General features: G+C 39.5%; 1 protein-coding gene across 1 annotated transcript in view; it reads right to left on the bottom strand.

The window, feature by feature from the left end:
- OTOG (otogelin) overlaps positions 1-27,055 on the bottom strand; it is a 1,048,712-nt gene that overhangs the window by 43,794 nt on the left and 977,863 nt on the right. The window contains exons 52-53 of the mRNA XM_078682941.1: positions 7,562-7,681; positions 2,064-2,109 (exon numbers count right to left, since the gene is read on the bottom strand). Of these exons, the coding sequence (XP_078539067.1) occupies positions 2,064-2,109; positions 7,562-7,681 (166 nt within the window). The remainder of the gene's footprint in view (positions 1-2,063; positions 2,110-7,561; positions 7,682-27,055) is intronic.

The raw sequence follows: 27,055 nt of genomic DNA, 5'->3' as shown, positions 1-27,055 counted from the left end.
ATCTCCCTCATGGCAGCCGCCGTGACCCTCTCAGGTGCATCTGTAGAAAGAGTCTATGTGAGGTCCTGGGCTCGACCGCCCCCCGAGACCTCCACTGCGAGAGAAACAACTTGGTTCGCCAGCCTGTCTGGACTAACAGGGCACACAGCGTATTCCAGTGGGGACCCCAGGCCCGACCGACCCCCGAGGCCTCCCACCACAGAAGAAGTAACCTGGTCCACCAGCTCGTCCAGACCGCCACTCCACGTCCCGTGCTCCGGTGGGGGCCCTAGGCCCGACCAATCCCCGAGGTCCCCCACCACAGAGGAGATAATCTGGCCCACTGGCTCGTCCGGAATGTCTCCCCACTCGCTGTGCTCCGAAACGGGGCCCTAGGTCTGACCGACCCCCATAGCCCACATCCCCAGGCAGATGCTGCAGCTAAATTTGGCTGGCCTACCTTGGCAGCAGAGACCTCTCCGGGCGTCCCCAGACAGCAGGCAGTAGAGGCCTCCACAGCAGGGACCCAGCCCCTCATGGCAGGCACTCCCCGCAGGCAGCCGGAGTGGTGCCTCTGTTGCCTTTCAGGGCCGCGCCGCACTTGCCGCAGCCGCGCCGAGTCAGGGGGCAGCAGAGAGCGGCGGTCCCAGAACTATCACGCAGACCACCGCAGCAGCAGTCCAAGGAGCCGGGCCGCTCCGCAGCAGCCTACCATGCAGCTGGGGTCGGGCTTTTGCGGCTCAGCGGGCCGCACCATCCACAACTGCCGCAAGCAGCCTCCTGGGTCCGGACGACCCTCACCAGGTACGGCAGGTATGCACAGGCATGGGGATGCGCGGTAAGGCCAGGAAATTTGCCTTTCCCCAGGATGCCCAGGATAATGAAGGGATTCAGCCCAGAGCATTAGTAAGATGCGTCCACCATCTTTGGCGCCTGGCCACACCCCCCTCCTCTCATCCCCTTTAAAGTGGTCTTTCATACAACTGCCTGAACAGAGTCTTCTCCTCATGGAAATGTAAAGACAACTCCAATCCTTAGGGAATCCCACTAACTCGATATTCAATCCAGAATTAAGTTCAATATCGGATGCTTCGCCCAACAGGACATTCATAGCAAATCCACTCCTTACCTTGCAGTTCTTCTCACCATCTATGGTGGAGAGTGATGACTTTGGATCAAGAAACTTCAGCTTCAAAGAGTTATTCAGCTCTAAAACCATCTTTCTTTGGAGCCGCGACTAGCTTCAGGGACCCACTTCCATTGTCAACCAGAATCCAATCTGACACACTCATCTTCAGGAAAGTTTTAAAAACTCACCTATTCCACATTCACTTCAACTAACCCCTTCAATCACCACTGTTGGTCACCTCCTCTGCCCCTTCTATTATTAGTCTTTTCTCATAATTCTGTACTCCCTGTAATTGTTACTAGTTATTCTCTGTATTAAGTGTACTTATGCCTTTTGGTAAAGCAGCACAATAGAAAATGGCAAATAAATAACAAAAAGTAAATAATTGCACACCTTATTATTCACAATTTAAAAAAAATGTATTAAGTATTCCTACACTCTTTGCTCATTTTGCAAAAGATCAATTTGGAGGTAAGTTAGTTGCCACAGGTAAGTTTGGGATATGCATTTTTGAGGCGTTGTGAATACACAAACTATTATTTATTTGTGGTTGTGCATTCATTTTGCACAGCATGTGCTTAGTCACTATTTTGAATCTTCCCAATTAATGCCCGTTTTTGCAAGCTCATTCAGATCAATGCATGCATTGCCTTAAATGCACACACATAGAATTGACTTAAAATGTTGTCAGTGTATATTTGTATGACTCATGACAAGTATGAATGCATATAATATGACTTTTTCCTGGGGTAAATGTTTCTTAGACTTGGAAAACGGTTTGAGAATTGGGAAAAATGAGTATGCATAAAGAAAAGTCTAGAAATATAAAAGTTGGCTTTAGACAAGAACTGTTGGGCTAATATGTAAATTTCGTTCCTGCCTGCTTTCTACTCTCAATCCCTCCATGGCTGCTATTCACACTTGCTGCAAGAATGTAATGAAAATAGTTACTCACAAGTTTTGCAGCAACCTTCTAGGAAGGATACGATATATCCACCAACCTGTTAAAGGAATATGAGATCAAAATTAAAAGTGATCAATGAAAGTGTTGATATATGTTGGTGTAAAAATATATTAACAAGCAGAATAATGTCCTGAAGCACATGCAAGACTGCACATATTTTCCAAAACTTTATTGCTGGTAACAAGACAATAATTCACAGACCAAAATAAGCATCTCAATTTGCCGCATATGTAAGCGTATGTTTTTAAAACAGCAGGATATGTCCTTTTGTCATAATATATTACACACAAGCCATTTCCTCAGCATTCATGAATCTATTTTGCAGTGTGATTCATAGGCAATTGCATGACCTAACTTGAAAACGGCCTCTAACTCACTCAAATTAACACATTTGGGAAAATAGATTTTCCATCTACAGTACATCCATTTGTTTGTTATCCAACAAATTGCAACCATGACAGAAAACCACAATATTTCGTTGCAAGAGTAGACAACACCTAGAGCTTTGTATTAACTCATCGGGAACCTGTTTTCAGTTTAAAAGCAACACAATTATGGTGCTCAGAGATAGAATGACTGAAAAATATATTTGGCTTTATACCAGATCAAGAAAAACAATAAATCAGAATTCATAAGATTTTGGGAAGAATCCATTAGATATACAAACTACTGCATGTAAAATCAAAGGAAAACAAAATATTAGGAACTAACTTTTGAGAATCAAGATAATGGAAAACCCAATTTGTGTAAAACCATATAAATAGAAGTACAGTTCTTGTGAAAATAATTGAGGACCTCATAGCAAATCCTACTTAGGGGACATTGTTTTCAAATTATGCTAGAAATGAGTGAGATTTGAGATGCACCTCTCTCAAATAAAAATATTAAAGAATGAGAAGTAAGATGAGGTAGGGATGGAGAAGTATGGTGGAGGTAAAAGAAGGAAGTGGAAAGAAGACACATGGGGGTCGATTCCGATCCGGTAAAATCCCCGTCTGTACGATTCGTATCCGGAGCCGTTTCCGTACGACTTGTACGGACGCCGTACGACCGGACGATTCCGATCGGCCGACCCGGACGCGATTCGTATGGTACACGTCGATTCGTACGGAAAAGCGCACGATCACCTACACACCGTACGGCGCGTACCCCCCATGATCGCAGGGGTACGCGCCGTACCCCTGTGATCATGGGGGGTACGTGCCGTACCCGGGGGGGGGGCGTTCCGTACCTGTTTCGGCGCGAACTCTGCGTTTATGACTGTTTTCGGCTCCCGTAGGAAAAGGGTCGTACGGCGCGTACCCGACACGAATCGTACTTGCTGGGTCGTAAAAACCAGCCGCGAACCGTAGTGATGTCGCGTACAGCCGGTTCCGAGTGAAACTCGTACGGAGATTTGAGTCGTACGGAGTCCTGTACGACTCGTACGGAGTTTGGCACCTGGCACGGATCGTACTTCGTCGTACGTACGGGACATCTACGGGTACGATTTGTATGGGGAAAAAACTCTCCGTACGACGATTCGGAGCGCATTTTACCGGATCGGAATCGACCCCATGGTGTGGGGGTAATTATTTGGAGTAGCAATATGAAGAAAATGTGACAGGATGTGGGAATAGAAAGGAGTCAAGTGAAAAGGGATCTAGCTAAACCTTACATAAAAACCAACAAGGAGAATACATTTTCAAGAGGTATGGCATTAACACCTCAAAACGTTTTAAAGTCAATTTTGAAAAACAAGGGGCCAGATGTAGGTGGCCCAATACCGGTCGGTAACGGCCGAAATGACTGAATTTCGGCCATTACCGACCGGTATTGGGCATTTGGGATGTAGGGGAGGATTCGATAAATAACGAATTGGTATTTACCGATTCGTTATTTACTGAATCGGTAAATGACATGTGGGAAGCACTTTGAAGAGTGCTTCTGTGCTTTAAGGATTTGTTATTTACCACCAACTATTAATTGGTGGTAAATAACGAATACCTCTGTAAATGCAAATCTGTGCATTTACACCTGTGCCATGGGACAGACATACATGCCCTTAGGGCATGTATGTGTGCCACATGTGCACACAAGCACTATTCAGGGGTGCAACAGGGTGTCAAAGTGACACCCTGCCACCCTTGACTCTTTCCCTATTTTACTGAATCAGTAATTACCGAATCGGTAATTGACATTCATTCCTATGGGCCTCCAGTAATTTTTACCGAATTATTACCTACATAGCATTTACCAATTCTAAAATACTGAATCGGTAAAATTCGGTATTTTAGAATTGGTAAATCCTATTTACCTACATCTAGCCCTAAATCTTTTTGGAATTGGTTTCTGCCAGATGAGGAATGTCATTCAACTTTAATATTTTTAATAAAGTCCTTAGAAGAAATGGTTTCTTAGAATTCGTATTTTACGATTCATTTCAAGAAATTCACATATAAATATGTAAACATATACACCTTCCTATAATGCACGAATTGTAGGACATACCTGCACTGAGTTTAAGAAATACCATTCTTTCCTGGTTAGTAATACAATTGGAACATATGACATACTCGGAATAAGAAATTCAAACAATGTGGCGTGTCAAGTGAAAAAACTGTTCTCAGTTTCAGAGCTGCATGTCAATGTCATAATCATTGTGCCATTTACTAAAGAAGGTAGCATTATTTGGCAAGATAGTTAACAACATTGTTTAAAGTTTCTTTAATTCTTTATTTAATTGTTAATTTCTTTAATTCTTTTTTAAAATGGCTAATTCCTTTAATTCTTTTTTTTTATATCAAAAATGCTTTCTCAATTGTAGAACCTTAGACCACCTTAGACCAGCCGAAAAACCTAATTCGAGAAAATAAAGTTTGAAATCTGAAATTCAAGAAAGTTTAACAAAGTGTTCTGAAATGTTTCTTTTGTTCTTCTCTTGAAAATTACCTTAAAAATATGTCCTTTTTAATGATGTCATGGTTTTCATGTGCCAATTCTAATGTTGTAGATAGGTGGTACGGGGTGGGGTGACTGATAACTAAAACATTGTCAGACATAAATACAGTGGCCTAAATATGGTTTGCTACAATGTTACTCCAATTGGTTGTAGATTCACTATTATGAACTCCAATTGAGCGATATGTTTGTGAACGATGTTTACAACACTATGTTTTTGACAGATGATACTTAGGCCACAATATTCTGGTACTCTATCACACTATTAAAAGTCAATGCATCTCAAAAAGTGCATATTCAGTTATACGTGCACTCTGAAGTTGCACGCATGTCTTCTAATTCATTTAGATACCTTTATTACAGACTAATCCTGATTATTAAGAAATTATTTAACATTCAAACAAGTAGTATGTATAAGGATTTAAAAAATCTCTTACAAGAACAGTACTGGATGTTATGGATTGCCCAGCTAAAATATCTTAATTAGTTCCTTCAATTGTTTGATTTGTCCTCCAATAACCACCGGTGTAAAAAACATGTTTATGGTTTACTTGAATACCTTAAAGAAGTAGCAGAAAGTTGGCAAGGCAATGTTTTCAAAAGATTGAAATACTATGGGGATAAAAGAAGGGCATAATAAAGACATTTCTTTGGACCACTAATGTAGGCAGCATTTTTGCCCAGTTATAATATTGCTGAGTCTTTTATAATAGTGGCATTTTGTGCAATGCTAATGAAATATGAGATGTATTTAATTTATCAAAAATCCTAATGACTGTATTTTTTAAAACCTTTTTTACTGCTATGGAAATGCAAAGTAACTTTGAAATTTCAAATGTATTTGTTTCAGTAGAACTAATATGCCTTTTGGACATATGTATGTGTTACTTGTTAAGGAGCAGAAGTTTATGCAATGTTTATACCATGTAGAAAATAACTCAATGCCACATGCAAGTAATATGCTTCAACTGGGTATATATTATAATATCAATAACTAATAGCTAAATAAGAAATCTAAACAACAAAGTTGATCATGGATATCCTGGGAATTTTCTCCATTACATCGGAACATCAAAGGAATGCATTTAACTACTTGACATGCTTGAGAGTAGATGCTAATGTACAAGCTTGTTCCAATTGATAAGAAGCACAATCAATTGTTTTTGTTGTATAATTAGCTATGGAGCATCTGAATATTCAAAGTCACTGTCTTTCTTTGTCCTCCAAAAATAGTAGTTCATCAAGATATTATTGATAATTAGTCCAGCAAATAAACAGATATTTGAAGGGGTATATCACTAGTTTAAATTAATATTGAGATCTGTAGACTGACATTCAGGTGAGTCTCAGTGACTGTTTGCAAATATTTTCAAAAAGAATGACTAATCCTTTCTTTATTAAATGACTCCAGAAGACCTACATTGTATCGCAGTATTAAAAGATTTAAAAAAAGAATGCAGCTGCATCCCTGGTAATGAACAATGATCTTCATCACCAGTTTATTTTAATCAATATCACTTTTTTGCAGCTTCTACAGATGAACCAGTTGCTTTTCCTAGATTAAAAAAAAAGTAACTGAGAGTTTACAATATGATTTTATTTTGTTATAGGAAAAATCCTTGGGTGATCCTACTTCATGAAGTTTTTTTAAGTGGCACTGAAATCAACTGCATAAAAGTGATTTTTCCTGAGAATACTGAGCAAAACATACTAATGGCAAGAAAACACTGACAAGGAAAATTCACCTGCCAAGATTTTGTGGGAACATCCTCATGAAATAAACTTTTTTTGATGGAAAAGATTCACTTCTGGGTGATGTAGTGTGAAGCACCCAAACTTCACACTTTATGAAGTGAAAATGTGTACTTTGCACAACATTACCAGAGAAGTTATAAATTACAAATTATATTGACCAAACTAAAATTATTAAGGCATAAAAGCTGACATTTTTCAACATGCTGGAAGCTTCAATCGAATCATCAGAACTTTAGAAGGAATCTTAAAACCTGGCTGTTTCCAGCCCTTTAGGCCTAACTCATGTGTGCCCTTTCCTCCTACACTCCTCAGCGCCAAGACGCCTCGGCATTCGATCGCTTTACAAGCATTTAAACATAAATATAAACATAAAAGTAATTGACTGATAGAGTGACCTGAATCAAAACTTGAGGAACTTGTTAAATGAATAGATGACTATGTTTTTGAATATCCTGCCCCTTAGTCAGACCTAAATAAGACGTTGATCCAAACTCATCTCGCTCAATAAATTATGTTTAATCAATCCTAATATATTTAGTGAACTAACAGTCTCTATCATTATAAAGAATGAACAACAAAAGTGACATGTTGGAGCCATAGCTTAATTGATTACTTTCCTTTTCAAAACTGTAAGAAAATCTGTAAATTATCTGTTGCCTTTTTTTCTGTGGGCTGCATTCTGGCCTCTTGTTTCTAAGTCATGTTGTGTTATGAATTGCCTGTGAACATTTACATTAAGCAAATACAGCATTTTGTCTATTATTAGAAACACGTTTTTCTTGTGAGACACTGACCTTAATACATTCAGTTTCATTAAAAGGAGGGCAGCTGATGGAAGATGTAACTAAAACTGGTCCTACAACTGTATTTGTACAGTCATACCTGACACAATTAGAAATCCAAGAGTCACCAGGCTATAAAAACAAGAAAAAGAAATAATGTTAGAAATTCAAAAAACTAAAAGTATTTACTTTTTGCATTGTGTTGATCCTTTCATTTCTGCGTACTCATTTGAAAGGCGGCCTCTGGCTATATAAAAGCTGGTTATAGTTTATGGAAAATATTAGAATTTCCATTGTGCAAGACAGCTTGAAAGTGATGACCATCTCATTATTGTTTGCATTCAAAGTGATTTCTGACTTATACAGAAATAAGAACAATCTCTATCTCTGGTCAACATAAAAGATCCATTAGGACTTCATCTGTCTCTATATCCCTTGTCTCCTAATCCATGAAAACTGAACGTTGACATGTTCCTGAAAGCTGGTATTCACAATTCAACAACAAAGATGTTCAACAACAAAGAAGTTTATAACTTGGGATTGCTGTTTCATATAAAGGAGTGATTCTAAAGCTTGCTATACAGGCATCACCACAATATTATGACACCAACAAAGATTGGATCTAGGGCTCTGTAATGAAGACAGGAGTCCAGCCTACTATTAAACCTTAGTGGGGAGACTGGTACCCTGAATTTCAACCACCATCAGATGACAAGAGTCGGGCATTTCTTATTACTACCAAGACATTACGGCCAGGAGGAGGAGACAAAAGCCCAGTAGACCAGAGACACACAACAGAACATAGAAGCATGGCAGAGAGATGGAATGCTAACCTTGATAACCAATTGACCAGAAAAGGCAGAAAATAACACCTCATTTTATGATCAGGCAGAATTCTGGGTCAGAATTAAAAATGAATGTGAGCATCATATCAACTGTAAAACAAGGTTATGAAGCAGAGCATTCACATCTGGAGTGGGAATAGACATAGGAGAGGCAAATAATGAGCTATCTAGACACCCAAGCACAGGCAGTACACATAAATAAGAGTGAAGCAATTGCACCTATGACAAATACATCAGGCTCTCACTGCAGGGATTCTCCAGGGAACATGCTCTCTTTTCTTATCAGCATGCTATCTGCTAGGACATGCACAGCACTAGACGTCTCTATTCACCACCGAAAGGCTCAGACAAGGTGAAATACTCACAAGAAAATATTTTTTCTGGATCTAAGACGAACAGACTAGTGACTGCTCTCTGAACACATTAATCAATATTAAGCTACGAAAATGAGAGAGGCAACAAAAAGGTGCTACAGAAAAGAAAGAGGGTAACGATAATCTGCAGAAGAACCCATCAGCTAATCTTTGCAAAATATGAATCACCACAACTAAGAATCAGACAACATGAAACCTCCATAGGAAAAATGGCTGAAGCAATTACTGGGTGAAAGAAGCGCACAGGGCTAGTGAAAGGGACAAAAACCATGGAATTAAAAGTGAAAGGAAAGAAAAGAAAAGAAACATACAAAAGGGTATTGCAGAAAGCTGATCTATGTCACCGAGTAGAATAAGGTGATTGCAGAAGGTTGATCTCTGCCATAGAGTAGAAAAACAGGCCACTGGAGTCCAGACTAAAAACAGGATACAATGCTATAGGGAATAAATACAATGCTATATTAAAGAGAAGCAGTGAAACCACAAGGAATTGAGGCGCTAGTGGCAATTTTAACCCAGATCACTAACTGAAGTGGGAATTGGGATAATAGCGACACTAGACACCAGAGCACAATAGAAACCTGATAAATCAATGCATCAGAACCCAAAGGTTACACATGGCAAGAGGAAAGCAAGGAGTGAAGCTGCAGGGAAATGCATGAAGTGCAGATTTTGGGCCCAATTCACAAAGAGCCTCCACACTCATGGTGAAGGCTTTGCACTCACTGCAGGATCTTTGCACTGCAGGTCCTGCTTGAGTGCAGAAATCCCAGCATGACTATGGAGCCTCTGCCACAAGTGAAAAGAGCCCTTAGGCTCTAGTTGGAAGTTTCAGGAAATGCAAAGAATAGTGACTGGATGGAGCACATAAAGCATAGAGAAGCGGTAGGAGCACTGATTGCCTGGAATCAATATCACTGGAGCCAGGGAGAAAGCTCAATCATCAAGCACACATCCTAATAGAAAGCATCAGGTAGCACAACTTTACCAGCATGAAATGGTTGAAAAGCAAGAGGTTTAAGAAACAGGGCAAATAGAAGGATAAGAAATGCCTGCATCCACTGGACCAAGATAAACTCTCAAAAGAGAAAGCTGTAGGTAGAAACAGACTAAGAATTTGCACCTGGAAAGAACCAACTGAAGTAATGTTACTTTCTCTCCTTTTGAATCTTGCAAAGTGATTGAGAAGAAGGCTTTTTTGAATTTCTGGAGACTGTCATCCTTAGAATGCTGTAATGTTTTGGGTTATCAGCAGTACAAGCAAGGGTGCTTCCTAACTTGTGGCCCTTACTGTACATTGCAGATTGTATATACCTTGTGTAAGAGTTTTCATATGTATGTGGAAATTAGGGGATAGTTCAAGAATGACTGTTGTATATAATGACATACTCTAACTGGTCCACAATTGGGGCTTCATTTGTGGGAGTGCTCGGACTGTCAATGGATACTGGGTAGTTGAGGACTATCTGGCCATGAAACGTGAGGCGCAAACACTGTGAAGCAGAGGAGACCACACAAAGGGGTTGATTACGATGCCGTTCGGAAAGGCTCAAAATCGGATTTGGCAAACTCGAATCCGATGTGGAACCCTTGTATCGGACTGAGTTGTACACAGTTCCCAATGACCTTTCATCAATGGAAGCCTGTGTATTCGTTCGCAACACAGGCTCCCTTTGAAATTAATCAGAGTACTACTGAATCATATCCGGAAGCTTCCAGGTGCATCCAAATTGCTTGGTCGCACTCCCCTGATTCGAGTCGTTCAGAAAGCATTCCGGAACCGATTTGGTAGGAATGCTTTCCAGACAAGATCGTAATTGACCCCAGAGACAGAAAGTGTTTAATCTAGCAATTTAAGCAAACATTCTCTAAGCCAGGAAACAGAACAGCAACAGATTGCAAAGAAAGAAGATGGCAGTTAGAATAAAACCACAAAGTGAACATATTTATTTACGCTCTGCACATGAAAAAATAGGTAATTTCAAGAGTAGACAAGAACCTCTTCACTCATATAATAAGGGACACCATAATACTTGATGTAACACATGTACATTTTTTCCAGTTCCCTAACCAGCATAAGAAATTGTTTGTTACAGTTAAATGTGTACATTATGGCCATGGAGTTCTTCAGTTCGAGTATAATTCACTGTGCATAACATTAAAACTGGAATGTCATTAAATGAGATGTCAATAAGGATTAGTGAATGTTTAACATGTTGATAGCATCAGTCACATATTGCCCGTGATTAAAGCTAGGTGAGTAGGATGACTCACAAATTTCTCTGCAGTGGGAAACCATTACCACTACCGCAAAGGCTCTTGTTGGACAGCAAATGAACTACAATCAATTTTTGACATTCCATCGCAGCCAAAGTCCTAAGTGCCAGTCACTGCTTCCCAGAGTATCCATGAATGACCTGCTGTATCCCTTACTGTCACCTCTCCACAGCTGTCCCTACCTGCTCACACCACCCTCCTTCTCGCTCCACCTGAGCTATCCCTTACTGCACCATGGCACCCTGTACCCGCATATTCAAACTGTCTTCTGCTGCCCTGAAGCATGCCTGTGCCTTCCAGTCAACTAAACTGTAATTTGCCGCCATCCCATCCCACATATTTGACCATGCATAGTGGAGGTTGCTGGTTGTCAGCAGGGTCTTATCTCCTGTGCCAAACTCATCATGTGGGCACGCCCTGCAGTCCATATCCAAAGAGCATGAGAAATGAGTGCTGGCCACAGGGCCTTCCTTGAAGCCAGGCCATGCATCCAACCTCCTATGCAGATACCTCTGCTACACACAGCTTTGGTTGAGTGCTGTGAGGATTTGCTGTAGTGCCAGGCCCTGCACCCAAACTAACATGTAACCAACTTCATCTTTCCACAGCCTTTGATAGGGTTTTCTAATGGACGTGACCTGCATTTGGGTCTCTGCACCAACATACCATGCAGCTGCAGAGTCTGGGCTGCATAGCTGCAGATTTAAATAGCCTTTGGGTATCAGCAGCATTGAATAGGATTCGAGAATCCCAGAATGCACCAGAGGGTCATTGGCACTTAGACAGGTCCTCTGGTCTCTATATATGTTCCTCAGTCAGCAGACTATGCCAATACATTATCTTTTCATTTTGGGAGTCTTGTTGTTTTTTTGGGCCTTCCCACACTAGCCTAGGTTTTTATGAATAGTCGGTCAGGCTCATTGAATCCCTATTTATTTCATGACACATTGTTCAAGTACCACATCAGGTAACTTTGGTCACAACAGAAACTTTTCTTTCAGGACCAGCTAATAAGAGCACTAAGGTCCTCTTCCCCACCCCAGGTCCATGAGCCCTCTGTCAGGGAATGCAAAGGAGACACCAGTTCAAGAATACAAACATTTGTGATAGACTTACCTGAAATGTTGTGAAAGATTGGAAACTACAGGGGACCAGCTCTTGGTCGTTGGTCCCCACAAATCCACAGGAGGTCAGAGACAGTTCTAAGTCAGGGCTGGTAGAGCAAACACAATGGATGCATGTTCTAATTAAAAGAGGTTTGAACAAGCAAGACACTGCCTGTCAACTTCTTGTGTGCTTTAGGACTCCACCCTTGCTAAGTTGACCACTATTTTGGTCATCACATATTTATTACTTTATTCCCTACTTGGTTCATGGTCCCCCATTACCCTTTTGTATCCTGCTCACTGACTATTTGGGACTGATGCATTACATCTCCTCAGCTGGTCAACTGACCTCTTATCCTCAGAGTTTTTCTGCATTCCTCAGTGTTTGCCAGTTCCTATGGGACTAATTACTGCCTTTCTATTTGAAGCACCCAGTGAGTCAGCTCAGACTTCTGTGTGCTATCCATTGTCAGAAATCTTCATCCACACCCAAAGTCACTCCTCAGTGCTATCTTCTAAGTCTTGTAGGGCTCTCCTGTGATGTATTCCTGTAGTAATTTTTACTCAGTCTCACACAATTCACACCTAAACCCTTCTTTCCTCATGCCGGACCTCACTCCTGAGGTAGTTTAGGTATACTGCCTCTTGAGTATCCGAATCCCTCCCTTCTGCCTTCCAGGAAAGGTGACATTCCTGACATCCTACCCTTTAGACAATAAATAAAAAGACTCCTTCACCAAGTGGTATGATTTATTCTCTACATTTTTGGGGCAAGAGAATGTCTGTAGATAGTCTGCAAATTAACAGTCAAGATATATACTTGATTAAGCTTCAAAGCCTGCCTAACATCCTTTTGTGATGCAAATATCTCAAAATTTGGACAAACCCACAAAAGTATCCTCTTTTGGGTAAAGTTCTACTTTGATGTCAACTTTGATGTAGCATGAAGCAAAACCTCATTTGGGAACTCGAATGGAAAACCAAACTTTTCTGACCCCACTTTTAACTTGACATACCATATATAATCACAAAGTCTGCCCTAATGAGTGTAAAGTATGTAGTATGTAGAGGCAAAGTATGTAGAGGCTGTATCAGTCTAATAAAGGTCTCACAACAAGAACAGGAACTCATTGTGAACAGCAAAGACAGTATCTATAGATCCTAAGGTGAGTGAGACTATGCAATACCATTGAAAAGGAAATACGTTGGAGGGTATTGTATTCAGAATTAGTTCTAATGAGAGCTGATGAAAGCTGATTTGCACGCTCCCTGAAAAGGGCTACAAAGTGTGCACTGGATAGTTTGAAAAAATTAACTTGTTGTCTCCCATGATAACTTATGCTTCCATGTTTCTTTCATGGTTCATAATTGATTCTCAAGGTTCCATTGCATTGAAATTGTATTTATATCATGCTTATTACCTCTGCTGAATGATCTATTTAGATTTCTTCTTTATGTTTGAACATAGTGGCCCCCGAAGACTCAACCGTGGGTCCCGAAATGCATAGGGCATTGATGATCATATGTATGTGGACCACACAGAAGAAGAAAATATCGTTTTTTTCATAAAGCCACTTGTTATGTGATGAACAGTGTATCTGTTTGATTACCTAATTGGACTTGTTTTGCTTTTTATACGTGGTTGAGAAATATATATGCATAAAGGCATTAAAAAGGAATGTTGATTTAGAAACTAATTCTGATGTAATATCATTTTCTGAATACAGAATATGTAATGTTGTTTTGAATTGTTTACATTTTAGGCTAAACTCATTTAGCAGCGCACAAAGGTTATTCCGACAAACTCAGTTTGGAATTTACTTTGCTTTATACTAGAGTAGGGATATAGGCAGTTCCCTTTCTCTATATTCCACGCACGCAGTGACTTCATTAAATAACGCAGTCAGAAACAGAAAAAATCAGAGTGCTCCACCCTTATTTCATGTTGTTTATATTGTATCTGTTTCTAAATATAAAAAAAATGCAAACAAAATGTAAAATTTACTGTATTTCACAATTATGGAGTACTACAGTGTATTTTAATTTTTTTACATATGTATTTCTTTATAAATTAGTCTGCTGAGTACCACAGTAAAACCTACAAATAAATGTGCTAACCACTGTAAAAAAATTATAAATGAAATCTGCAACACTATATTTCACTCATATTGTGTACTAGTGTGTGTTCAATTTTTGCTTTTCCAGTAACTACTGTGGTTGTTTGTAGTTACAAAAGCAGTTCTCTGTAAACTGTTTTAAAAAATATATAGAAACATATAAATACATTTCACTACCTATTACCAGTTTAGCAAATTGGTAATAGAAAGGGAACCACAATAAAACGTATTACTGACCTACATCCACCGTCCGTGCAGGTAACAGCAGTGGGCGGTGGGGCCATGTCAGAGGGGATTTCGAGGGATGATGCCGAGGGAAAATTAAATAAATAATTAATTTTCCCTCTTCGTCTGTCAAAATTCCCCATACCCGGCCCCCACGCCACACCGCTGTTACCTATATGGACCGCGGCTGCTTACCTATATCCAAGGCCCTAACTTAACCCACAACGCAGCCGAAGTGTGCTACAAACAACATAGCTGCCTTTTACGTTAGCCAATTATATATTGCCTTTGTCATCGGCATGTACCGCAGTATACCACAAATTTACTGCGGTATTACTGCTGCACAATATATAACTATTTTCAGACTTACATCTTTAGCACTACTTAAATTATTTACACCGACTGCCAAAAATGAACAATATATTTTCTGCCACATTACATCTACATTGGGTTCACCAACTTTCATGCTAGGTCTGTTTAAGGCACCGCAATCCACTGTACGCTACTCTACTCTATGCTACTCCACTTAACATTATTCCATTATATGCAATTTTACCGTACGTCACTCCACTATACGCCACTTCACTCAATCCACTCTAACCACTGCACTAATATTGCCATGGTTGGAATGTTCATTATTTTCACCATGTTGATAATGCTAGTTACTTTGCTTTGTTTTATATGCCTAATGATCACAGCACATTCTTTCTATGCAAGATTATGAACATTTCAATAAATGCATTGAAGAACTCTCTTTGTATCTTTCTTGTGATTTACCATGGGCATGAATAAGTAAACAATGAAAGGGGTAAGATCTGTTTCCATGTTTTCCTAGGGAATCAGAGTGTTATGTTGGAGGTTGCCAAAATCATTTGTTATCCTGGCTGGTTTAAGGGTTTGGGTGAGGGACTGTGAGCTAGTCAGGAAATTGTCCGACAAAAGCACCCCATAAGGGCTTCATGGGACGATCTTTTACTTGCACTCCAAAGAGATCCAGATGATGATATGTACCCACCGTAGATACAAGTGTTCTTTATGGTCAATTTGGAGCTGACCCACTTTTATGAATTTGTAATTTATCGAGTACCACTTGGCTAGAAGTACCCTGAGATGAAAGTACTGCCATACCTATCCAGTAAATACCCCACTCATTACACTCTCATCCGCCAAAAGTAACTTGGTTCTAAGTTGTTCTTCTTACTGTAGTTCACAATTTTTTCTCTCGGATGGTATCCTCAAAAATGTAACATTGTGTAATCTATTGCTTACCAGAATTTTCAAGTGATTGCAAATAGTGCTGATGTTGTAACAGTTTTTGATTAGTGTATCAATGTCACAATGCAATCTGAATACTAAGAAAACTTCAATAAACATATTTGGAAAAATAATTGAAGAAAACAGGTATATTATCGAAGCAACAACATTGTGTCAGGAATATCAGTTTTGCATTTTGTTAGGGTGCTTGTGAAAAATACTAGTTGTTAACTCTTCATTTAGGTCAGTCACTTACATCCCTTATGCCCTGAAGGCAGGATAGGTAATAATTTGCCACATTATTTTATTTAACTATGTTTATTAAACCTTCCTCATAGGAGTCAAATACATGGATATACAAAACTGGCAAGGTCTGCGTGATCTTTCTAGAGCAGTGATTTCCAAACATTTTAGAGTAATGACCCAATTTTTAGAACAACACCTACCTTTAGCGTGCACGGGCGGGGTGATTTCTTTTTAATACAATAGTGAACTATTTTTCAAAATGACAAGAATTAATAAAATACCAATACAATTTTTGAGTTCCTATAAAAAAAAAATTCTGATCATAAAACGTGGCAGATGTGAACTCTTGTCAGAGTTAAGGCTTCTAAAAAAGCGTGCTGCTGATACCAGTGATTTTAGAAAATTAAAAAACCTCTTCTTCAGCAGAGTGTGGGATGAGGCCTCATATCCATTTTGTATTAAAACGATTCCCCTGGGTGCATTTTGGTCTCCACACATATTACAATTTGATATAGAGTGAACACTGCCCATTGAAGAGGTTCACATGAGCACCAAATTACATTACAGAAGGTCAGATTTATTTTATTTTTAGCACAGATAAATTTGACCAGAGCCAGCACTAGGACTTGAATCTGGTCCCAAGATCAGTTTTCTCAAATTACGTGTGAAAATCATATGCATGTGGGATGATTGAGTATGATTACGTATAGAGAGCACATTCTCTGTTGAAATGGAATTGTGAAGTAAAAAAATAGGAGTTCACCCAGAATCTTGCTTGGAAATACTTGCAAGAGTTTGTATTAAAACTAGATTTAGGGACATAGCTCAGCACCTTTGCACAATTGGGTTGGAGCAATTTTCAGAGTGGGGGTGCTGACACCAATCTTATATCATTGCAGTCATATGGATTGTGAAAAATCCTATCTTCACACAAAGTATAGCAAATATATTCATGAGGAGAGTGGTAAAGTTGGAGTATGAAGCTGTTAGTGCATTTTAGAACATACTATTGGATATTACTAAAGCATTGTGCCTTAGTGCACTGACATTTGCAGACATACGGTGTTACTGATAAAACTATGATAACTAATGATAATGTGCAGAAATCGGGTTTCAGTGAATTTTTATAATTTGCACATTACAAAATAAATCGTCTTGATATGTTTTCATCACAAAGAAATCTTTGTTTCTATCACACTTCAGAATTATAAAACAGTCCTTCATTTTTGCTTTCCTACCTTCCGATATATGCAGAAAATGTGTGCACTTCCAATACAGGTATTCACAAATTTTGTTGTGTGTTATAAAAAAATGATATCCTATACCCTTTTTTTCACACTCCATGTACCCCATTAAAATTGACACATCGTTCACTTTAAAAACTCCTCTTACTTTGCAGTCAGAGACAATAAACACAAATCTCATGTTAAATGAATAAGGAGCAATTTGTCAGAAGACATGGCCTGACATTTGCCTCTGTCTTAGAAGCACAGCAAAGGTAACAAGATACATTCAAAATGTAAAGACATCTTTACAACCCACCCAAAATCAGCTGTCAACCCACCAATGAGTGGCAGGCTACAGTTTGTGAAATGGTGTTCTAGATTATTTCCTGTGAACACACAGATGTATATATGATTTGGTGCAGCATTGAAACCACAATATTCTAATACTATTCAGTTGGTTCACAGACACAACAACATATTGCCAACTAAATTACTTAAATTTCCTCATTACAAGTGTGGCTTAAAATGTAAAATCAGGTGCAAAGAGGGTTTACAAGGGATTCTAAATTAAGGGTCCTGTTCCCAATCTGCATTTTGCAATATGTTTAGTAGTACTACAAGGGTACTACTCACATGCTACAAAATGCTATTCACAAACGTATATGCGGAGGTCTCCATCTCCACCTCTCCCATTGTTCCTGTGTGGAGATCTCCACCCTGACAGCTGAGATCTCAGCATTTGTACGCATATACTTTAGTAGTAAATGTGTGAGAAAAATGGAAAAGTGGATGAAAAATGGGAAATACTACTAAATGGGAGGGGTTTTGGTAGGAGTAAAGAGGTGTTAATGAAATACTAGGAATGAGTTATATATAAGTAAAAAATTATTTTCTTGCCCTCTTGTTTTTACATTTAAAACAATATATGCTTCTTTTTTTAATTAATACATTTAAATACATTCTATCTATTATTTATAGTAATTTTTAGTACATATTTAATAAATATGAATATTTTCCTTTAATCTTAAAAAAATGTACTTGTAATCTAAATTATTATATTTTAATTAATTAATGTTTAATTCGAAACTAAGTTAAAAGTGTAGTAGCTTTTTCAATTTTGTTAGATATTTAAAATACATATCTTTTTTTTTTAGCATTCGATAAAAAAAAGGGAACAGCTCAGGAAATTCCCAAAACATTTTGGAACATTTCCTCGACTATTTCATTTGTAATTTTTTTTTTTTACTATTAAGTTACAATACATTGCATTTATATAATCAATGGTATAAAATGAGACACAGAAAAGAATGCAACATAGTCTTAAAAGCAAGTTGATATAAATGTTAAACAGTGTTTGACATATGCTTTAAGCACCATTAATGCAACTTTATTACCAATCTAACATACATATCTAAAAACCTTGTCATTGTGTCTCTTCGTGTTGCTCTGATGAAGGCATGTGAGAAATTTTGGCAGGTCTCAAATGAAAACATATATAAATATAATTTACACTATTATTTAACATAAAAATATTTTTTGTGATTATTTGGGACGTTCAGTAATTTGTTTAACTGTTCCATATACTTTACCATAGGGAATTCTCTACCCCTGTGCCTCAGATCTCCGCCTAGTGTGAAGAGTTACAATTAGTAACTAAATACTAATACATTATGCTCCAAACTCTGACTTCAGGGGGTGGAGACATGTAAGTCTACACTTCGTAGTACATTTAAACTTTGTAGTACATTTAAACCCGTAAATTGCGAAAGTACATTTACAAGTGCAGATTTACTAAGTTGACCTATGCGAATAGGTCAGTAGTGTCTGTTATGGGTACCGTGCAAATTGCGCTTAGACTCACCTTTTCGAATGGGATACTTTCTCTAGGTCCAACATGTGGAAATTAGCTTGTGAGAAACTGTACAATGAAGGGCAGTTCTGAGACCAAAATGGCCCCAAAGACCATCTCACCATGTTACTCCAGTTTGTATGTGAAAAATCCTATAATGTTGTGCAAAAAATGACCCGGTACTCTGAGCTAACAGTATTTTTCTGGGTGTTTGTTTCCCAAAATGTTTTACATTCCACCCAGGATGAGACTAAGGGCCTCAGTATGAGACCCTAGTGACATTATTGAACGACCTAAACGCCACTTTTTTATGTGCCACTGGCATATTTATAAGGCTATGTACAGTCACATTACATGGCTTTTCACGGCTTTATAAAAATGTGCCCCTTTCATGCAGAAAAGTGAGTGAAAGGGGTATTCCATGGGTATTGTTTGGGGAATTTATGAGAAAACGTAAGTCTGAGGCAGCGCTAAATACTTATGCCTCCCCAGGGAAGGCATAAGGGAGGCACAACAAGGAGAAACACCTTTATTTCTTTATTTCTCCTCGTTTTTCCTCATTCTATGTGTGCTGTCCAATTTAACAGCACACATAGAAAGAGGAAAAAACCTCTAAAGATTGTTTTTGGGCAGGATGATTTCCCTTCCTGCACAAAAATAATCATCCCCGCAACGCAAGCACCCTTGCACAACGGTGCGTCGTCGCAGGGGGAAAAGACAGGAATGCACTGTATCTAATGGATACGGCGCATACCTGTGATTTTTTTCTTTTCCTGTAGGACAGTGCAGCACCAAGGTCTGCTGCGCTGCCCAACAGCAAAAACCCATACATGAGGCCCTTAAAATGTATCAATAATTGTCAACAACAGGGGAGTCCTTGATAGACATATACACAGCATAGAAGCATAAGCATGAATCTGTCATTTTTGAAAAAACTAAATAAATATTCAGATTAAGCTAGGAGAAGAAATAACCACGCTTAAAGTTTCATGGCATAGGAATAATATAGCAAATACAACAATGGAGTGGTCAGTTACTTCCTATTACACTTTTGGGCGTGCTGTGTTCTACCTAGCAATATTGTCAATCATAATGAGAGAGTGAATTAAGAATTTCTCCTTTCTGCCCGTGGGGTTCACGTAAGTTAATGACTCCGACTGAGGTTGTCTACGAGTGCTGATTACACATCTTGCAATTAGGGGCCCAAAAAAGAGTGCGTGAACAGGGTAAAGGCCAGTGACAGGTGTTAACACCAATCACAATGTGGGCAGATTGGTGTTTATTTCTCTGATCTCACCCAATACAGGTAGACACAAATGCCCTAGACATGGTGAGCTTCATGTTCTTATTTCATACACTATGAATTGATTGCTTTTAGAATATTGATGAGCACATCTAAGTATTGCACAAAGTCTGCTAGTATTTATTTCTATCTTTTAAACAAGGCAAGCAAAGTTGGATACAGAGTTTCTTTTAACTTTTCTATGGTAAATAACTAGATTACCACCAGATGCAGCTATCTGGTAGTCAGCCGATGTCAGTAATCTTTGTGCCTGGTTCCATCTGTACCAACTATGTGACTTGAACTGAACATGGCCATTGGCACAATGGACGCTTTGTTTCCATTTACAACACTGTGGCCTAAATGGAGACTATTCTCAGAAGTCGAACTTTTTTTAGGTCACAGGTCGAAAGGTCAAATTGACAGATTGCCAAACCTAAATCTTTCTTCTCATAGGACTATAGAGCAAGATATGTGAGCGTTGATATTCATAAGTCTGTGTATCCTGTAGGAAAGTGGGTTATTAATTATGGAGGATATGAGTCTACCAAAAGGGGTAAGTGCACACAATTGTCAGGTTAAACACACAGCTTCTGTTTCATTGTTTATCTTGACTCTTACTTATAGTCGTATGTTGTCATAAAAAAACGTATAGGCAACCTATACATTCCACCGCACTGTTAGCACTTAGTAAGAATAAATAAGACCAATAACATAAAATTAAGCAACTAAATAAAACAAAGCAAGCTGGATATTATACATCATGGCACCTTAGTCCATCATCTCACTTTCTCTCCGACGAACCCGAGATATTCCACAGTCATTATTCTCCCCATTCTTATTACCTAGGATCACTCATAAGTAAACAATGCAGGAACCACTTGGAAAGAAAATACAGTGATTAGTTTCCCAGTCAGTGGCCTACCACTGTACGTGTGTAATGTCTGGCTGTCTCATTTATAGTGACAATGTGATCATTTAGAAGTTCTGGGTGGCTACGTTTTAACCTTCTGTCTGACCAGCGTATGTGCAGTAATAAAAGTATTACAACAACAGAGAACTATGGGGCATATCATTAACAACCTGCAATAATTATCGCTAAGCGCACTTAGCGATAGGATAATTATCGCCGGCTACCGCTGGTTTCTATTGCAGAGATAGCGTGCTATCAGCAAAGCTTATCTCCAAAGCCATAAAACTATGCGATTATCACTGGAAATCCAGCAATAATCGCACAGGGAACGGCGATACCTTGATGATAGGACATGCCATACTTAGCCATAATATCCATCTTCCAATGGATATTAAGGCTAAGTCAACCTGAGAGCAGGCGTAAGGAAAGTAGCGATAACGAAGATTAGCACTACTTTTCTTATCGCTATGCTCTTCAGCGTGCACCTTGTAAATAGGAGAAATGTCGCTTAGCGACATTTCTCATGGTATTTTGGGGCGGAACGCCCACTTTGCATCTCATTAGAGATGCAATGCTGGGCGTTCAGGGACAGGGCGCTAAGGCAAGGATTCACGCGATAGCTTGACCTTGCTAATAGGGCGATACAGTGATGATAGGCCCTTATGAGAGGCTCTCGAAAAGGGAGTTCAAACACTCTCAGATTTAGCCATTTTAAACCTGAGTCTGTAGATCGTTTTCTCAAATGCCACTAAGGCGGCCATCGATTCCGACCATTCAAATTTTTTCGGTGGCGTCTGAGAACTGAGAAATTTTGTTTACATCTCTCGTATCATGAAGCCATGGAGGAATATATGTAACAAGTTCCAGCACATTGCAGTTTCTCCCATATTCGTTCACAAGACCTTGAGAGATCTCAGCAGAACTAGATGTGGGTGTGTTTGATGTCCCCCAGGTTGAGTACACCTCCAGCAATCTGTGTTCGGTTGTTAGACCAGCCTTATGTATCTAGGAGGGGATCAAGTACTATTGTTGTACAATTCTAAAATAATAGAATTTTAAGCTTGCTTCTCTCAGTCATGAGTGGCTATGAGTAGTGAACAGTCTTTGTCTGTATACACTTTGGTAGTTTGGGTTGACCAAATGTGTTTCCAGTGCTGCTGTGTAAGCTTTGAGTAGAGTTGTTCAATAAAAAAGCAGTAAGGTCTAGAAATCAATTTTATATGTTCACCCTTGAGTCAGTTATTCATGTATCAGGGAAGTTCCTAACTCTTCTGTCCTATTGCTTAGTTTTTTTTTAAACTAAGCAGTGCAGAAGTTGAGTAACTCTCCACTATTGAGCATGTACAAGCCCAGAGTGTGCTTGTAAAAACCGGAATGTTTTCCATTTGCCCTCAAGATCATGTTGCATATAGTCTTGATCCATTTTAAGGTCCAGTTCTTCCAGCGAAAGAGTGAATTATAATTTTGTAGTTCAACACTGTGTCATGGAGGGTCACCTATGTGCAAGAATTACTGTTGTTTTAGGGAGCAATGGAACATCTTCCATATACAAATTATCCATTGCAGCATCGGATTGTGCGGGTTTAAGGTATCGGCGAGTTTCCTACAGAGAATCCTGATACTCTTACCATCAATTTGAATATGACTTTCTATGGATATTCAATTTTGGGGAGTCATAATCCTCCTGAGGATATGTCTGGAAAGAGTTTTGATATTTGGACCCAGGTTCAATCTCCTCAGCAAATGTAACTGTTGATCTGCACATCTAAGTGCTTGAGCAGTGTGCATGGTATGAACAAAAGAAGCATCCTGAAGAGGCAATTAAATCTTTGGGCAATCACCATTTTCACAGTTTGCACTCTCCCTCAGTGAAAGTTGTAGTTGTTTCCATTTTACAAATTCTCATTGCAGCTGATCAATTAATAAAGATGTATTGTTGTGTGCCATGGCCTTTATGTTAGAGCTTACCAGTATTTAAAGATATTTTAGTTGCATGGGGCTCATTTGAAAGAATAGTCTTTCAGGGTACTCGATGCCTTGATTCTAGACATTGACATAGCGTCACACTTTGTCCAATTTATTTAATATCCTGCCAAGGTGGAAAAGGATGATATTATAGAATGAATTCCTGCACTGAAGAGTCCGGAGTCATCACCAGTATGATAATATCCGTTACAGCAGGATTTAGGCAGCACATAGGTATTTGCATGTCCGTGTGTTTTTAAAGTAATTTGTATTTTATAATAATTGCTTTTAAAAACTTGTAATTTTATTATCGTTTGTAAACTGGTATCCGTATCATTGTTCCAGCTGCATTTGGTATTTACTGCGTTTCAGGTTAATTTCTCCACGGTCCGCCGCAGCAATCTTACTGATTGGGTGGAGGAAGGGCTGGTTTCTAGGTCTCCTCACTTCCTTAGGGCCGCTTTCAACCGCCATCTCGGGAGGGAGACAGTCTAGTCTTCTCCTAGAGTTATGGCCTTCGATTAGATAAAATGTACGATGGTGCCGACGCGCAGTGTTTTAAGCTGCAGATAGGTATTTGCATGTCTGCATGTTTTTAAAGTAATTTGTATCTTATAATCATTGCTTTTGAAAACTTGTAATTTTATTATCGTTTGTAAACTGGTATCTGTATCATTGTTCTAGCTGCATTTGATATTTACTGTGTTTCAGGTTCGTTTCAGCTTTTGGTATTCCTCCCCGGTCTGCCTCAGCAATCTTGCTGATTGTGTGGAGGAAGGGCTGTTTTCCAGGTCTCCTCACTTCCGTAGGGCCAGTTTCGACCACCATCTTGGATTTGATATTTACTGCGTTTCAGCTTTGTTTTAGCTTTTGCCACTCCTCCCAGGTCCGCCGCTGCAATTTTGCTGATTGTGTGGCGGGAGGGCTAGTTTCTAGGTCTCCTCACTTCCATAGGGCCACTTTCAACTGCCATCTTGAGAGGGAGATGGACTAGTCTTCTCCCTGAGTTACGGCATACGATTAAATAAAACAGAGGATGGTGTCACCGCGCAGCAGACGCTCGCAGCGGGCATGCCCAAGTCAAGCCCGTCTGCACCCGTCCGTGCCTGGACTGCTCCCAGCACCTGTCCCCCTGGCCGGTTGTCCTTAGCCCCTACAGGGATCATTAAATACTCATGGGATGCCCTACTGGGGCTAAGACCGAAGGATGAAGGCCACTCTGACCTTATTGGTAACACTTGTATCACAACTCTTTCTAGGGTTCCGTTTCTGACTTCAGCCAACGACTCAATCAAAACTATGTCACTTGATCAGGAACAAAGAACAGATTGAAGCTAACATAGGGGACCTTCGTATGTATATTACTAAACACCAGGTCTTTAGTAAAGCACCATTTAGAGTGTGCAGACATGGTCCAAACGCATCAAATAGATATTGCCTTCGTAACTGAAACATGGGCAGATGCGGTTTGGGTCCAGAAAGGGTTGCTGCCACTCCACCAAGTTACGCCATTTATCGGTAAGGTAGGCAAATAGAAAAAAGGGGGGCATAGCAGTTATTTTTGTTCTCACCTTAAAACCACCTTTGAGCCATAAGCTACATCGGTCTTCGAGGCTACAGTATTTTCAATACAACTACTTGACCTGGAGCCATTTAGGGGACTCCTTATTTACAGTCTTCCGGGACCAAGAAATAGTTTTACTGATGAACTAAGTATGACTCTCGAATCATACCTTCTTAATGCCAATTTCTCTGTGTTAGGTGATTTTAATTTTTATTTAGAAAATGAAACCAACGCGGACTCCTTTAAACTAATTAATGCAATGCAGGCATTAGGGCTATCTCTAGTTTCTAAAGGTCCAAGGCACAAGGCTGGACATATGCTTGATGAGTGTTTTTTCAAGTCATGTAAACATTAAGCTTCTCCCATCTCTTCCTCTTTGGACAGATCACTGGGCAGTTAACTGGAAGGTAAAGATGGGGAAGACCTCTATACACAGAGATATAGTTCAACAAACTCCTAGCAGAACCTGGCATAAGATACAGCCGGTCGAACTGAAAGCTGTCCTTTCCTCGGTTCCTTGGAAACCAGCCGATAATCTGGAGTAGAGTGTGGAAAACCTCTTGTTATGGCTAAACTCGGAGCTAGACAGTATGGCCCCAGTTAAATAAAGATCCACAACTAAAAGGAAAGTTTCCCAGCCCTAATATAATGAAACCCTTAGAAATTCGAGGCAAGATTGCCGCAGGCAGGATCAGAAATGGCAAAACAAATATGGAGAGATGGAGAAATCTATCTATAAGAATAAATCAGCAGAGCATAAAACATTTATTATTATATCTGCTAAATCTAAATATTATTCTGATCAGATTAAATCCGCTCATATTCCAAATAAAACTGTCCTCTAAAGTAATTAAAAAATTGGTGATACCAGTGAGCCCGGACACTGCAGTAAACAATCAAAATGTTTGTGACACTTTGACCAACTTTTTTTAAAAAAAGGTTACTAATATCTTTAATGATTTCAACTCAGGCAAGACCACCATCCAATGGGACGGGCAGCCCTCAACTCCTACATCTCTGCACTCTAATTTCTCCCACTTTAGGGCCACATCGGAAGAACAATTTATTAACCTAATCCCTTCAATCAAATCTGGTTCCCCGCAAGATCCTTGCCAATACCCACCCAAGATAATGCACCAGATCTCTGTACGATTGGCATGTAATCTGGGACAAATTCTTAATAAAATGTTGAGCGAGGGTATTTTTCCAGCATAATGGAAAGTTGCCTCTGTTCTACCGTTACTAAAGAAGGAAAATGTGAATGCTTTGAATACAAACAACTATCGCCCTATATCTAGACTCCCCTTTGGTGCCAAACTGGTGGAAAAAGTGGTGAATGAAAAGCTCTCTGAATACATTGAGGAAAATTCCCTCCTGGATGACCCACAGCATGGGTTTAGAAAATATTGGAGTACAGAATCTGCTCTGATAATTGCGATGGAAGATATCCGAGAAAAGCTGGACAATGGAGGAACAGCGGCACACATCCTGCTAGGATCTTGCCGTGGTATTTGATACAGTCAACCATGAGATCTTGTTTGGCCGTATGCAGAGATTAGGGATAAATGGTCTAGCACTAGAGCTTCTCTAATCATTTTTGCTAAATAGACAACAAAACGTATCACTGGGCAATTTTACATCAAGTATGTTTTCCTTACCCTGTGGAATTCCGCAGGGTTCAGCCCCGAGCCCAACACTTTTCAATCTAAATGTTACTCCAATAGCAACTCTCATTAAGAATTCTGGTTTCTTCCTGGCATCATACGCCGACGATACCCAAATTGTGGTGTCACTAACAATGCTGATGAGAAGACACGCTCTGCCTTCAGGATGTGCATGAGAAATGTGATTAACTGGATGGACAAAAACTGTCTGAAACTGAATACCACAAAAATGGAGCTTATGATCTTCGGCAAAAACCCCTCTTTTTGTACATTGTATTGGTGGCCTCCCGAGTTGGGCCCTCTTCTCGAACCCACTAATAAAGTGAAGAATCTCAGCTTTCTCTTAGATAATGAGATGAACCTCAAAGAGTAGGTGAACAGAATTACTTCTGTTTCTTTCTGCTTCATGAGAAGGGTATAGAAGATCGACAATATTTCATCTCTGGAGCTCCTAAAAACTGTGATTATTTATCTGGTACTCTCGAGGATTGACTACTGCAACAGTCTATATCTCAATATTGCAGAAGGTCCCATGAGGAGGCTCCAGACGCTGCAGAATGCAGTTGCACGCTTTCTTTTCAAAATACCAAAATATGAAT

This window comes from Lissotriton helveticus, chromosome 3_1 (assembly GCF_964261635.1).
Source record: "Lissotriton helveticus chromosome 3_1, aLisHel1.1, whole genome shotgun sequence".
NCBI classification, from domain to species: domain Eukaryota; kingdom Metazoa; phylum Chordata; class Amphibia; order Caudata; family Salamandridae; genus Lissotriton; species Lissotriton helveticus.
Note: the sequence above shows the minus strand (reverse complement) of the source record. Positions and strands in the feature narration are given on the sequence as shown.